This window comes from Oreochromis aureus, linkage group 6, assembly GCF_013358895.1.
Source record: "Oreochromis aureus strain Israel breed Guangdong linkage group 6, ZZ_aureus, whole genome shotgun sequence".
Classification (NCBI taxonomy): domain Eukaryota; kingdom Metazoa; phylum Chordata; class Actinopteri; order Cichliformes; family Cichlidae; genus Oreochromis; species Oreochromis aureus.
The window spans coordinates 11,679,513-11,695,546 of NC_052947.1; the positions used below are offsets into that span (position 1 = coordinate 11,679,513).

The window sequence follows — 16,034 nt, forward strand, 5'->3', positions numbered from 1 at the left end:
GTCATGCGGTGCCATTCGCACGCGTTTGTATTAAAGCATTCTAGCGGAACACAGGCACAAATGGGAATTCATGTAGTACATGAATGACGCCGCGATGTCAGTCCACCGCAGACCCTCATCACATTTAACAGTCCCACCACCTTAACGACAGTTTGACGCGACATGCCTTCATTGATGCCTGAACAGATCGCTCATCGATTTCATTGTTGACCTAAGAGGTCACAGCATTCAGCGTTTTAACACAACCGATGCGCCAGTTGCAACCATAGCCCTTTAGAAAACCATCGCCACCCATTTACAGCGAACAGAACGATCTTAGCATCAGTTTGAGTCACCATCACCAGGCCGCAAAGCACACCATCGCCAACCGAGCCCATCCCATCGAAATCACACCATTTTGGTGATTTTCATGACAAGTTTCATCAGGACGTCGTGCAAACAAACCCATTATTGTAGTATTTTGAAACCAGTTATGTCAACAGAAGATTGAAACTTTTTTTTGAAACAAAGCCGGGCAGCTCAAAACGAGAACACGCACAGGACCTCTTTCGAACGGCGCCAGCAGCTGAGGTTCGCTGTTCTTCACATCACGTAACGATTTTCGATGATGCACCATTTTAAAGCCCATTGTTTTAAACATGTACATCACGATATTTGATTGATTTGTTCCAGGAACAGTTCGATCTCACACGCCGACGCCCGCCATGATCAGGTTCATACGCACATCACACTGGGCAACGAGTTTTTTTTTTAAAGGTTTAAACATAACAAAACATGTTCACCAAACGCTTTTGTTTGAACACGCCTGAAACCGCATATCAGAACCAGTTCCCGAGCACGCACCACTGCAGGCAGTTTTTGAATTAGACAAAGAGACAGCCGACAGTCAGCCAGCTTGAAAGCAACACAGCACATCAGACCAGCACAGCATACAGCAAACCAGCACCACCAGGACCGTGACACAGCACGCCTCAACGTTGAACGCCGAGTATCGATCTTCAGAATCGAACATGAGCCCCGAGCTGCCCAGCCAAACCAGATCAGAATCGCCGCGGCGCAACCCATAAAGTGAGCCGTTCCGATTTTCCGATGTTTTTGAGCAGCATCAGATTTCAAATCTGTCCCACCACCACCCTCGAATGTGCCACAACGCTGACCACACATTTTGAAGACGACCTCAACATCGGCGCGTCAGCGGCGCATGACAGTTCCAGAGCGTTCCAGCCTGCTGAGAACAGAATAGCTTCGTAAAAACGATTATGATTGATCGATGCAACCCACAACCATCACCAGCAGAGCACAGCCAGCAACTCAACCAGTTCACCAGCAGGCCACAGAACAGCAGCTCCATCAGCACACAGCGCACCGCATGAAGCAGCTGGCGGTTCACCACCACCAGCAGGCAACAGTACCCGGTTACATCAGCACCACTTTAACGCGACTTTAAACCACCGTTGACCGTGTTCAAACACACGATGGTACCCACCGAAGCAATGATTTCGTTTGAGGACTGCGGCCGCGAACAGTAACAATGCCAGCCACGCAAGACGCAGCGCAGCATCAGCGCACCACCTCGCCGCCTTCAGCCGCCAGCCAGCTGCCGCCAATATTGCTGTTAATAATACGATTGCACACCACCGTCGCAGGTATTGCAGCCGATGCCACCGATAACCGTTGCCGATTTTTGCGCCCGACGCACGATGTTCGCCACCTTCCGCCGATGTTACCGCAGCCATTTTGCGCGAGTTCGACGGCTTCGTCACACCGCCGATGGAAACGATTGCAACATCAACACATGATGGTCTCACTTCATTGCCCGACCCGACGACCACGTTCGCCTGGCAGCCGCCAGCCAGCCACACACCATCACGTCGCGAGCGCGCGATTGATTTTGTTGCCAGAACGCACGCCCACGCGCAGTCGTGACTGAGCGTGGCCGGATTGGACAGGCTGTGCCCCAATGGTGGCCACTTCGACCGCCAGCCAGATGTTCAGGCCGCGAACGCTGGCGATCGGCGACCGACAGCCGATCACCGCACGTTGGCGCAGTAACGATGAACGTCGCGATGATGAATTGAAACACGCAGTCAGAACAGCAGCGGTGGTGGCGGGCGCACACCTGGCGACACAGCCTATGATGAGATCTCTCAAAAGCAAACACGCATCACCACACACACACAACAGCCTCAGCACAGCACACATTAAACTCAACATCTCGAGCTGAAGCCTGCCACAGCACAGCATGCCAGCAGTTCGAGCGACAGCAGCATCATTTTCGATGTCAGTTCTGAGAGCAGCCGACACCGTTCACCACAGCAGAACGCCGAATGCCACAACACGACAACACACGACGCTGATGATGGCTCACACATCGCCATTACCACCAATCACCGCGGGCGTTTCACAGCACGCACAGCACAGCACACACAGCCGTACACAGACGTAACATGTAACATTTGCCACTACACATTTCAGTCAGTGACACAATCGCATCCGCAAGTCACAACACAGCCAGCAGCACAATTACCGACTAACAACATGATCCCCCGTGACATGAACACAGACACACGCGCGCACACAGAACCAGCACGCCACAGCGCAGCAGCAGATGCGAGACACGTCCAACCCAACAGAGAGATCATCAGCAGCAGCTCACAGCCTGCCGAAAACAGCCTGCGCGACAACATGACGACGAACACGGGTAACACCAGGCTAATCCAGGCGTGCGCCCGAACGGGCACAGTTCACACGCACAGCAGCAGCAGCGCACAGCGCCCCGCCCAGCCACGTCGCAGCCTGCCTGACATCACATACCCCGGAGCACTGTCGCACAGTCAGCACACCAGCTGTTCAACAGCACGAACAGCCGCAGTGATTTTGATGATGACCGACCAGCGATCAGCGTGCTGATTGTTCAGCCTGCCCATGGGCCCGTCACCTCTGCGCTCACCAGCAGCAGGCTCATTTCCACTTCACGACACAGGCCACACACCAGAAATGGCGCTTCTGCCACTCGAGCACCGAGCAGGCGACATGGTCGAGCCACGAGACCGTGCCGGTGATTTGATTCATTTGCCGAACAGGCTGCAGCAACGATGCCGATGTCCCGCGCAGCACGCATCGCGAGTCGCGACCACACTTGCCGATCCGGTGCCGATCCATTCACGCACCTGGCCGCATGGCGGCGTGAAAACGCCGTGCCCGCCCCACGACGCCGCCGACGGGACACGCAGAGCAGAACACGCTGAGCAACCGATCCCACGAATGAAGCCCTCACCACGCACCCACGCAACACAGTGAAAACATGCTCAGAGGAACAGCCCAGCAGACGTGTGCCTGACCTCATCAGCGTTTGTTCATGCAGGACAGCCACACGGCGCAGCCACGCCACCGAGCGAAGCATCCCAGCCAGCAGCATCTTCATGATCGCCGCATCGCGACAGTTTGCAGATCAGTGATGCACCGAGATCACAACACAGCCTGAGCGCACAGTGATGTGAATGTGAACGGCCGCCTGAGCAGACAGAGCCCCAGCCACGCACGCACAGAAAGCCAGAACGCCGAGACCCGAGGCGGCCCGCAAACGCCCAGTGTGCAAGTTGTAACACGATCGATGTGATGAAAAACATTTACCATGATCACCAGTTCAGAGTCCACAGCGCAGCCCAAAGACCATCTCAGATCACTCGTCGTCAACATCATGTCTTGACAGCCAGGTTACCGCTTCAGCCAGTCGCACAGTGCCACCCAGCCCACCGTCCTGCCTCAAACACGGCAACCGATGCTTCATTCTGCAGCATGTGAAGCCGAATCAGAAACACACGCGGCACAGCGAGCGACATGCGGCAGCTGAAGGCACATTCATTTGAGCTGAAAGCTGCCGAGCAGGACACAGGTTCTTTCTGATGGCATTTCACATTGTTTGACAAGACCATGTGAAAGTTTTCTTCTAAAAATTAACCAGGAGTTCGGTCGCAGAACATGAGGAACAGCAGAACAGCAGAACAGAGCAGACACGATAGCGAGCGAGCACGTTAGATTCATCCTCATTTGTAACAGTTGCCCGTAACTAGCTGTTGCTAAACCCGCTATGGGGTCGCTTCAGCATGAGCTCAGATGACGCCATGTTTGACCTCATGCTGAAACCTAACCCCACAACGAGTTTAGCAACAGCTTGTTACAGTTACGAACAGCTTTATTTACACAAATCTTGGATGGGTCTAGCATTATACCCTCCTTCTCATAGTACTGCTCTATGTACTTCTGCTGTTCCTCATGTGTTTTCACATGTTCTGGATACCCCGAGGCCTCCTGTTTTAGTTTTAGAAAGGCTTTCACATAGTCTTTAAACAATGTGTCGGTCTTATTGGGGAAATGCCACACCTCATCAATAGAAAGAACCCTGTATCCCTTCTCAACAGCTTTTTCAAGCTCAAATGAGACCCAAGTGCCTTTCAACACCTGTCGCTGTCACAGCCCGCATGCAGTGTGCTGGTTCTGGTCTTCAGCACATGCTGCAGAGTGGAAACATCAGTTTGCCGTGGCACCTGTAGGGTAGGACGGGTGAAAAGACCCCTAGGTGGGAGCACTGTGCATTTAACAAAGCCGAAATAATTTTCTAGCTTGTCAAAGTTGGTGTAAATGACTTGAGGGTGTCCTACAGGATAGTCTTTTTTAGACTGCACTGTGGGATACAGACTGGTGAAGTCATAGTAAAATATTTTTTCATCACATGCAGTCTTGTGGTACAGCTTTAGAGCATTTGTGCGACCGCCAAAAAGGGCGTCTCGGGGATTCAGGCGTTCTGGCTTTCTGTATGTGTGCATGAAAGCCACAACTGCGGGGTCTGTCTGCTTCAAGGCAGCCCATTCACATTCCCACATCACTATTACACTCAAACTGTGTTGTGATCTCAGTGCATCCACTTTGTCACAAAACATGCGATGCAGCAGTCCATAGGATGCTTTGCTAACAGGATTAACTTCACTCTCGGGGTAGCATTTAACACAGCCGTGGTGAAAACATCCTGCAAATTCATAAGCTGTATTACTTGTGGGGTCAAAACCGTCCACAAAATACGGCCCAACCCTCTGTTCGCCTCCTCTGAGAGCATGTTTTACCACTGTGTTGGTGGTGTGGGACATTGAAGCTATTCGACAGAGACGTTAGAAAACGCCTTATTCTGCTCAACGATGCCCCATCATACGTGAGAGCGAGCGTGTCTCTAGGCAGAAACAGCGTTTTATACACACCCATACTAAATGCAGCCAAGGTGGTATACGTGAATGGATCAACTTGTGTACAACCCAGTAGCGTGTCACGATATACGATGCATGCTTTACGCAGGACATCAACATCGTTAACACAGTAACGCCTGAGTTCAGCCTGAAAATCAAAGGGATTCTGTGAGGCAACCTGGTACCATTCCATGAATCGCACCTTATCGCTTTCAGACATGTGCTCATAGTCGTAGAAGGAGGGGTCTGGGCACGGGCTCACATAATGCTCATTATCCTCAGATTAAACCTGTGGGAAATGACCCTTCTGCAGGTCTTGAAAACCTAAAGCAGAGGGTATTTTGGCAAGGCCCATGGGCAAAAAGCTGAACGAATCAATCCACCGCTGGTCATAGTCCCGGTCATGCATCAAAATCACACGGCTGCCGTTCATTATGACACTAGGTGTTATGCTCTGTCTGACAAAGTACTCCAGGAGTATGTAATTATCAAACCCAGATGCATTGTGTGCTATGAAAGTGTACCCACGAAACCTCATGCGCCTGTAATGCTGCACAAGCGCCCACACACTTTAATGTATTAAATGTGAACTTATTGCCCTTCAGATCAGACGCACACACAAAGTTAGCCTCGTGTTTACCATTGTGGTACCTCGTCTCAAAATCATATAAAATGTATTTATCGCTAGGCTTCTGTTTTTCAACAGGCTGTATGAAACACTGATGGTCGGAGTCTCCTGCTAATTTAGGTTCGTGGCAGTGCTCGATCTAGGCTGCGCACATACTTGTGTGGCGATTTCTTGATTTCTATATGTGTTGCCGCAGTGCATGCAATGTTTCATATTATCACAGGGGATCATGTTGTGTTTTAATTCAGGTAATTTGTGCTGCTGGTAACAGTGTTGTGACTTGCAGATGCGGTTACAGTCACTGCATTTCACTGTGGGACCCCTGTGGTGTTGACAGAGTGTATAACAAGTGTTACATCTATGTTTACAGCTGTGGTGTAATGGTGTATTATATGTACTGTAACAGAAATTACACACGTAGGACGCCCCAAAAAAAGCGGGCGGGTTTAAAATCAGGTGGTAATGTTGATTATGGAGATACATCATCAACGTGTTTGTGTTTGGCTCTTCATGTGTGAAAAAACATTCCAGGCGTTTACGCCCTTCTGTGTGGTAATAGATTACAATCTTAATGTTGAACTGCTTCTCAAATTTGCTGACATCAGAGAATGATACTTGCTGTGTGTCACATAGACCTACTTCAGCATGCATCTGTTTAGCTGTAGCAAGTTTTTCAAGCTCAGAGGATGTTGAGTTTAATGAATGTGCTATGCAAAGGGAGAAGCACAAATTGTTGTGTGTGTTGTTTGGTGTGTATAAATGTTTACCTTTCTTTGAGAGAATCTCATCATAAGGTATGTGCGCCAGTCTTAAGCGAGCCCCGCCACCACCACTACTGTTCTGAGCTACCGTGACAATAAACTCTAATTCATCATCACCGATAGATTCATCATTACTTTGCATAACTTGTGCAATTTGATCGAGAAACAGCTCCGGATCATACCGATCACCAGCGTTTAAAACAGCCTGAACATCTGAAGCCAGCGAGGGGCCACGCAGGACCACATTTAGAACACAGCCCTGTTGAGATCCAGCCACCGCTCTGTCTATCACATTGCTTAAGGACTCGCGTACTCGCGCAGGCACTTGTTCTGGGTGTTCGAGACTTATACCCCTAAAATCAATGCGCTCACGCAATTCGCGAGCATTAAAATTAGGTATCTCTCTAATGTGTGGCTGAGAGCGACTGCCAGACCCAGACTGGACAATGGGGTCGATTACTGCAGTATCAGGTTGTGAGAAATTTGCAATGATTGAGGGGGTGTGTGGTGTTGCACCATCAGCAGTGGCACCCGGACACTCATGTGTGGCAGAAGTATCAGTAGAAGCGGTAACAGGCTCAATAGCAACTGCAGTAGCATCAGCAGAGGTGGCGCGGCTAGGTTGTGCATCAGACGCAAAATCAGCAGCAGCACCAGTTATACGGTTAGCATCAGTAACAACAATGGCCCCTGCAACAGTGGGTGTACAATCAGTATTATTAACAACAATAGCCCTAGCAGCAATAGCTGGCGTAGGAACAGTCTGACAAGGACGTGTATCGGTTGAGGATGATGCTGCTACGCTACTAAGTCTTGCATGCAAAACTTGGCATTTGTTTACTATTTGCGCAGCCCACTGGTTATAACCCTCAAAGTCAAACCATTTAGCTCGAGTGGAGGTACCATCATTGTGTTTGAATAATTTACGGGGTGGGTCCATGGTGTGGATTTTAAAAGTCAACGATTTAAAAAGTGGGTACTAATAAGATCTAATAAACCCCAGGTACTGTTTATTGCCTGCTGGGTACTAGTTAGACCACCAGCTATTTCATGCAAGTCGCCCTGTGCTGCTTCTTGATGTTGATTGAGTTTAGCTGCTATTTCTTGTAAGCCCACCTGTACTACTTGTTGAAACTGGTTGAATTTAACTGCTATTTCTTGCACATCCCTCTGTACTGCTTGTTGGTGTTGGGTGAGTTTAGCATCGATCAAAGATAGTATATCGTTTTTTGAAGCTATATGACTCTGTTCAGCAGGCTGGGCGTCTGGAACCTTCATGTAAGCATCATACGCCGCTGATATTTGAGAGTCTGTTATGCCGTCTTCTTCAAAATCTATGTGTGAATCAACGTTATTTCTGGCACATTCTGGGGTGGTGGGTATATGAACTAGATCGAAATCTGATATACTATACTCAAAAACATCAGAGAAATCACGAGGCAGCCACTCACTCGGTGTTGTTGCAGGGCCGCTGATGAAGATCGGTTCTGACTCTCCACTGTTGCACGAAGCTCCGGGTTTTTGTCGTTCTGGGAGGTCGATACTCCTTAAACATTCCAAAAACGTTTGGGATCGTATGGTGTCCTGGTCATTATGTGGAGGGGTGCTGTTTTGCAGTCTGTGAAGATAGACATGTGTTAAAACATTTATACATGTACCCCTTTCAAACAGAATAAGCGTGTATCTCTCTCTCTCTCTTTTTATCTAATTTATATGCCTATGCTTACCTTGTAGTGTGCGTTATTCCGGACGGCCCTGGTTCTCCACACATACGGTTCTCTGGCGTGGCTCTGCATGTGTAAAACGGTCGGTTTTAGAACATTTGTAATTGTTTAAACCCCTTTAAAAAAAAAAAAAAAAAAAAAAAAAAAAAAATATCCCATTGTATACACACCTGATGTAAGGTTGGGCTCTGTGGTCAGGGCGTCTGAATGTTTTCCTGCTCAGTTTGTTAACCCTGGAACAAATCAAAGAAAAACATTGTTATTACATAATTTAAAACAATCGCAACTTTAAAACATACATACGTTTAAAAATCGCGTAATTCTGTACACACCTTGTGCCTGTTAGAGAACTAGTTCCAGCTGTAAAAGCGCCCTGCTTTCTAAAGAAAAAGGGTCCTGTGCCGTTCTCCCGAACTCCTAAAAATTAAGCTTTTGTTTTAGGAAAAAAATAGTTTAAATATCCTATAATATGTTAACATAACACCTTTAAAAATACAATAATAGGTTTTGTTTTACTTACCGTTTACGATGTCCATGTTATGAAGAACGATGTTAGTTTTGATGATGATCTCAAAGAAAATGGTGTGCTCCGCAGCAGTCTTGACGGGTAAATGGCTAAGGGTTTCGGACTCTGAGCTCGTTTTATATAGGATGGGTGTTTCCAAAAAGAAAGGTATGTCTCCAATCAATTTAAATGAGACCCTTTAGGGCTTTTGTCTTCTCAAGGAATTACAAACGAGCCGATACCGGCCACTTTAAACAATAGGCGGGGTTCCCGCCCGACTGGTACACCTGTCGGCTTTTACCTTTTCCTAAGGAATTTCAAAAGAAACGATACTTCAGACAATAGGTTGGGCCCTTGTTCGCATGGTACTCTCAACAACTAAGTGATACACTTATCTTTGTCTTCCTAAGGAATCACAACAATTAAATGATACCCTCAGTGGGCTTTTGCAATCCTGATGAAAATACGGAGCGGGTCTGTGCGAGTGGTTTTGGTAGTATCACTGCAGCGTTTATTTTCTAAAGGGCTGAATGTTATTTGCGACCATCTGTTGTGTTAAAAACTACTCTGAAACCATGAAACCCCTTACCGAAGAAAATGATCCGTTTTTAAATAAATAAAAGGCATGTATCGCAGCATGCTGTGACATCAGAATCACAAAATGAGTGTGATTAAAACAGGATTAGTTTGAAAAGAGCGATACTGCCTGCTTTGGGGGGAAAGGTGACATCATGTGCAACGTGTTTTAGAAGCAGGTCTATAGCATTTATTTTCTAAAGGGACTTTATGTTATTTGTAACCATCTGTTGTGTTAAAAACTAGCTGGCTCTGTCTCCCTCTTAGTTCAACATTCCGAAATCCCGATTTTTAAATAAAATGATCGCATCAAACAGTGAAAGAAACCCCAGTAGATGCGTAAAACTAGTTAAATTAAAACTAGTGGTTTTATTAAATGAAATGCTTGTGAACAGACTGACATTGCCCATTCAGAAGAAATTCCCATTTGTGCCGTTTTTAAAATAAAATGCTTGCATCGCTGCGAGCTGAGATATTGTCAGAATCACAAAATGAGTGTGATTAAAACACTATTACCAACACTTTTGACTAGATGTAAATCAAAAGCATTCGCGCTTTGTTAAGGCGCACTGTGAACAAAACCGGCTTCCACCCCTACATGCCAAAACAAAGAATTGTTCTTAAGGACACATATGTCTGCATAAATGAATGTTGAGACACGCCAAAGTGAAAATAGTTTAATTAAAAACCCTATGGTTTGATTAAATTAAGTTAAAAACACATGAACTCATATGACCCCACCGTGTGTTTCCACACATGAACTCGCATAACCCCAGGACCTGAACGCGCATGCGCACACGCACGAAACCGGTCAAACCGGTTCTCAAACCGGTTTGGTTGGCCGCCATTTTGGATTGCTGCCACCTTATTACTACTCTTGTGCTGTTGTTGTTTTTTGTGGTGAAGTGTATGGCTGGCAGCGGGAGAGCTGCAGCTGTTGAATGTACTGTTACAGCAATCGTGTGATTATTGTAAGAATAAATGATGCTGCGAAGCATGAAAATGCCATCGGGTCTGCCGTGATGGCAATCTTTTTTTTTTTTTTTTAAATCTTAAGTGCATGCAAACCAGTGAACAAATTAAAACAAATACTCTTGATAAACTATAATACAAAAACTACAATTAAAATTCTCAACAACAAAAACAACTGGTAAAAATATAATTAATATATAAACAACTTAACAACCCCCAAGGGTCTAAGTCACGTGACGTGTCAGCGCAACACCGAAACATAAGAGTGGGGGAGAGGGAGCAAAGTGTGCCTGCTCTTCGCTGACACAGGAGCAGCGAGTCCAGTGACCTGGCTGTTTTGTCTTTGCCGAAAGCACAGCATTGTAAACAAGCAGAACTCAAAAGTAAAGAATCGATCTCACCAGGCTAGTATCGATCCGATACCAATGCCGACTTGGTATCGATACTATCGATATTTGGATCGATCCGCCCACCACTAATTTGCGTCACCGCTGTCTCGGTGGAGTTTAATAAACTCGGCCGTCTGCTCCTTGCTATCTAAAATATAACAGGACACTGGCGTAAATTCTTGACCATCTCACACTTCTGTTTAATCAGTTTTCTGTTTGACGTTTATTCAGCTGTGTGAAAACCAAGGAGGAACCCACTCGGGGGAATAATAACATTTTATTTTATTTGATCTAATCTAATCTAATAACTTTAATCTCAGCCAAACCGATTTACTCACGAACAAATAAAACACTGAAAAAAGCCAAACAATAACATTTTTAGGTTGTCTAAGTGACTTATATATTACGTTTAACCTGAGTAGCGAAAGTTCACGGTGATCTGAAAATGATGTGCCGGGAGTTGTGCCGTTCTCGGCGGCTCTAGTGACCCTCGAGCTCCCAGCTAGCTATCGAGCTGGTGGGTAACACACGTCTCCGAAAACGTCGAAGCACTTTTGCAAATATGTGATGTCTTGATAAACCGAGCAGATATTTGAAGTTTCCACACCCACATTCTCGCCTGAAAATATGTTAAAAGTTTATTTTGTGACCCAGAAAGATTAATAAGAGTAATTTTAAAACTTAGTAGCGCCCGCCATTACCGGAAACTGGAGTTTGGCTGGGCCGCGCTGTGAATTCTGGGATATGGTGGGCCACGAAGGACACACCCGACTGCATGCATCCTCCTGAATGCATCCTCCTTTTCCCCGAATTTGAAGGATGCTTCAAATTCGGGGAAAAGGAGAATGCATTTGTCGGCTGCATTCGGAGGAGTCTACGAATTTGGACAGCCTTCGGCGCGTTGCTGTGACGTAATCGGTCTACAAATGCATCCTCAGGAGCATGCAGCCCATGAATTTGGACACCCCCTGTGTGTTTCTGGGTGGAGAGAGCGCCGTTTTGTTGCTGTTATGCTAGTGCTATGCCGAGCAGTGGAAAATGAAAATATCTCAGCAACATTTGTAATGATGTGATTTTATTGTCAGTTTAGGAGATTTTTTCCCCCAATCATGCATCTTTTCTTTTAATGAGCTGCTGATTCTTATGAATTAAACACACAAAACTTGCTCTTACCAAAGGAGCTCCCCAGTAGGTAAACCAATAGGAACAGGTAAAGTGCTCTCATAATGCAACCAGTCTCATGAGATGTGAGGGCTTTGTGTTGAAAATCACTGGGGAGAGAAGAAGAGAAAGCAAGTGACACAGTAATCTAGGCATTACAGGGATCACATAACTAGCAGGTGGATTAATGATCGGGATGTTAAAACAACTGACACTCAGTGCCAAAGTGCTGTATATAACAGCTGATCTTGGTCAGACATCATCAAATTAGGGGCGAGCCGCTTATGGCTCAAGCCTTCTAAAGCTTTAAACATTATATAACCAATCTTTTTAGGCAAACAACGAAAAGTCAGTCCATTACTGACCTTTCACTCTCATGCCTGTGTGTTTAGTGGCTGAAAGCAATCAGGGAGTGGCTGTTAGAAGTCTTACATGCAGCCACCTAAAGTAACCTTTAACATGGCGACATTAAAGCATGATGGGAGAACTGAAGCATTAGTGGAAGGAATGCTGAAACCCTACCTCACACGGCTTATAACAATGAAAACAAAGACAACCTTCACATAACCCTGCTCATAAAACACATTGCAAATTGTCATCACTAGTACAGTAATTCCTTCAAAAAAACCTTCTAATTTTGACTTTTGTGGCAATTTCCTTCAGAAATGACCTAAAACTTTATCCAAATCTGCTGCTGCTTTTCACAGAACTGTACTGTGTTTGGGTACAGTGAAATCACGCAATGCACCGATGAGTTCATCGTTACGCTTGGCCGTGGAAACTGTTGAGTAATATATATATGTATAAATATATATATATAAATATATATATATATATATATATATATATATATACATATATATATATATACACATATATATACATATATATATATATATATATATATATATATATATATATATATACACGAGAAGCTGGAACACGAGAAGCTGGAGAAATACCAAGAGCTCAGAGAAGAGCTCGAGAGGATGTGGAGGGTGACGGTAACGGTGGTCCCCGTGGTAATCGGAGCACTAGGTGCGGTGACTCCTAAGCTAGGCGAGTGGCTCCAGCAGATCCCGGAACAACATCGGAGATCTCTGTCCAGAAGAGCGCAGTCCTGGGAACAGCTAAGATACTGCACAGGACCCTCAAGCTCCCAGGCCTCTGGTAGAGGACCCGAGCTTGAAGGATAAAACCCACCGCAGGGGCGAGATGGGTGGTTTATATATATATATATATATATATATATATATATATATATATATATATATATATATATATATATATATATATATATATATATATATATATATTTATATACACATATACATATACATACACACACACATTCAAAATAAAGTCCAAGGTTCCCTTTGGGTGCAGTGAGGAGTTACAGCAGTCTCTGTGTTGAAGGCATGTTTGTTTTATATGTTATATAATGTATATATGTTTGTTTATATACATGTATATATATATGTGTATATATATATATGTATATATACACATATATATACATATATATATATATATATATATATATATATATATATAAACTGTGTGTGATGTATAACTGACTATATTATACACATTTGGCTTCTAATGCTTCAGATCTGCAAGTGGCTTAGCGCTGTGCACATCTCTCTTCCGTCAGATGAGTGAATAAAATTATTATAAATACTTTGCCCTCTCTGAGTTTGCGTTTTCTTTGTCCAGTAAAAGAATAAAAAGAACTGGGTTCAATAAAACCATTGTCACAATGTTAGGCTCTCGCTTCTGTTCCTTGAGAAACATATAAAGAAATTAATACATTCTCGCACGCAATATTGAGAGTCATACTGGTATCTTGAAATGCTCCTCCTTTACACGTTAGTCACTCAGACCAAACATGTACCTCCACCTACATGTCAAGTCTTCTGTAAGGGGTTTGATATAGTGACCAAAAGCTTTATCAATATACATGTGATTACTTTATAAGGAGCAGCTTTTATCTGCATGTGGGAGGTTTGTTTGTTTCCACAAAGTGGCCACACACTCACACAACATGACTTATTTAGCTTTTGAGTTTTTCGGAACTGTTATTTTTAATTTTACAAGACTTTTGTAAATTTGAAGTTTCTTGTTCACTTTATTCCAATTTTCCTGTGAGGTGATGATAAAACTTTTGATTTGTGCACCAGACATCCTTCCTGACACAACACTTCAGTTTTCTCAACCTTTCTATCTTTTTTTCTTTTTTTTAAACACTATATTATATATTATATCATTGTGATTACAGTACTAGAAGACTTGGCCATCAGCGCACACAAATTTGCGGGGCTGCCTGAAAGATGAGTGCTCGATTTATTTCATATGTTTTGGGGGATTTTTGTTTTTGTTGTCTTTATTTATTTATTAATTTTGACAGGAAAGCTGGGGGAAAAAAACAGGGGAAGATAATCAGTAAAAGACCCATGTACTAGAAATTAAATTTAAAAAAAAAATCAAATTAGGTTTTTACTTATGCCACACACAACGACCATCTTTAATCCAGCAACAGTCAAAATATAATCAGTTACTAAAAGAAGAGAAAAAGCTATAATGTTATAGATAAATTGTGCAGGTCTTATCATACAAATATTTTCTGTAAGTAACGAGTACACATTGGCTCCCCCCAAAACTCTCGCCCTGTTGATGCCTCATCATGTGTTGCAACATACATCAGTGTGCGAGAACAAATGATGATTTAAGGTTTAAATGTTTGCTCAGTATCAGTCCTCCTCCTCAGCCCTTTGTACGCCTGCTGACTGAAAGACCAACACCACTGAGACACTTTGTGAATAATTTGCTATTTTCAAAGACACAGATTAACAGAAGAGGTGTGAATGTGTTGGAAAACTTTAGAACTTTAATGCTGGTTACACAATGTTGGCCAAATTTGCAGACATTTCAAAATAAACACATGTAATATATATATATATGTATAAAAAAAATGACATTTCAGAGTTTTTCTAAATGTTAGCTTAAGATATAAAAAGCAAATAGTATTGCATTGTTACTGGCAGTCATCTGTTTATGCAGAATAAAATAGAGAATAAGAAAACGTGAAACAATAACACAAGTCATCCTCGCTGAAGAATGCTTTTATGTTTGAGTAAAAATAAGTAAAAATAAGTAAGCAATTTGTTTTTTATGCTTTACTTATAGACGTGTAATAATTTGTACCATTTGTTGTATGCACGTTGAATTTAATATTTTCCTGCTTCTGTGTTTAAAGCTTTTTGAATGCAGTATATTTTCTTATGAACAAGAGTAAAATCTTTTGATCTCCTTTAGAAAGTCATATTTTTTATTGGTACCACTGTAAAGAGCACAGAGATGCCTCTTCTTCGACCTGAAGACTCAGTTTAATAAGGTAGCTGTTATTCCCATGCATGAAATCCCCAAATAGCGCATTGTCACCAGAGGTACAGACTCACAGGGCAAGAAGGACCAAATTATTATGAGCTGAAGGGATTTTCTGCTTTATCTGCATCTGTTTGCTACTGAATAACAAGCCTACATACAGCAGTGATTAAACATCTCTTGAATAGAAGTAGATCTATTAGTTAAGTCTGTGATAAGCTTTAAAATGAGCAATATGTCCTTTTGATGGAGTTTCAGGGCTGGCTAGGAACTTAAAATGATAGAACAGCAAATCAAATTAAAGCCAGATTTCTTACCTGATCAGGTCTGTAGGTAGAGTTGTTCAGGTCTTGTAAATCACCTCTGTTAAACACTGTCTCCTGACACTTGAGGCACCGGCGCACGAGTGAAGGGTGCGTTTCCTTGTGACTGTGACACCGGTGATGATGGCTGAGTCCTACCTGTTGCTCAAGAGTCCTGCCCTTTTTCTTTTTCTTTTTTTGTAATCAGAGCTTTTGTGTAGATGATGGCATGGAATCTGCTGCTTTGTGTATGAATGTGTGTATAAAGTGGAGCAAGAGAGAAAAAAAGGCAAACGGCATAAAGTTATTTCTGAATAGCAGGTTGCACATTCGCTTTGTTTTTTGGATCTCTTGGCAACTTGGTGTAGACACCAAAATAAAGGCTGACTTTTTTC

The 16,034-nt window shown here is 43.9% G+C and overlaps 1 protein-coding gene across 1 annotated transcript in view; it reads right to left on the bottom strand.

The window, feature by feature from the left end:
- LOC116331830 overlaps positions 1-15,759 on the bottom strand; it is a 73,984-nt gene extending 58,225 nt beyond the window's left edge. Inside the window, exons 1-2 of the mRNA XM_039613567.1 lie at positions 15,655-15,759; positions 11,966-12,063 (exon numbers count right to left, since the gene is read on the bottom strand). Coding sequence (XP_039469501.1) covers positions 11,966-12,017 — 52 coding nt within the window. The 5' untranslated portion in view covers positions 12,018-12,063; positions 15,655-15,759. The remainder of the gene's footprint in view (positions 1-11,965; positions 12,064-15,654) is intronic.
- Between the last annotated feature and the right edge of the window lie 275 nt (positions 15,760-16,034).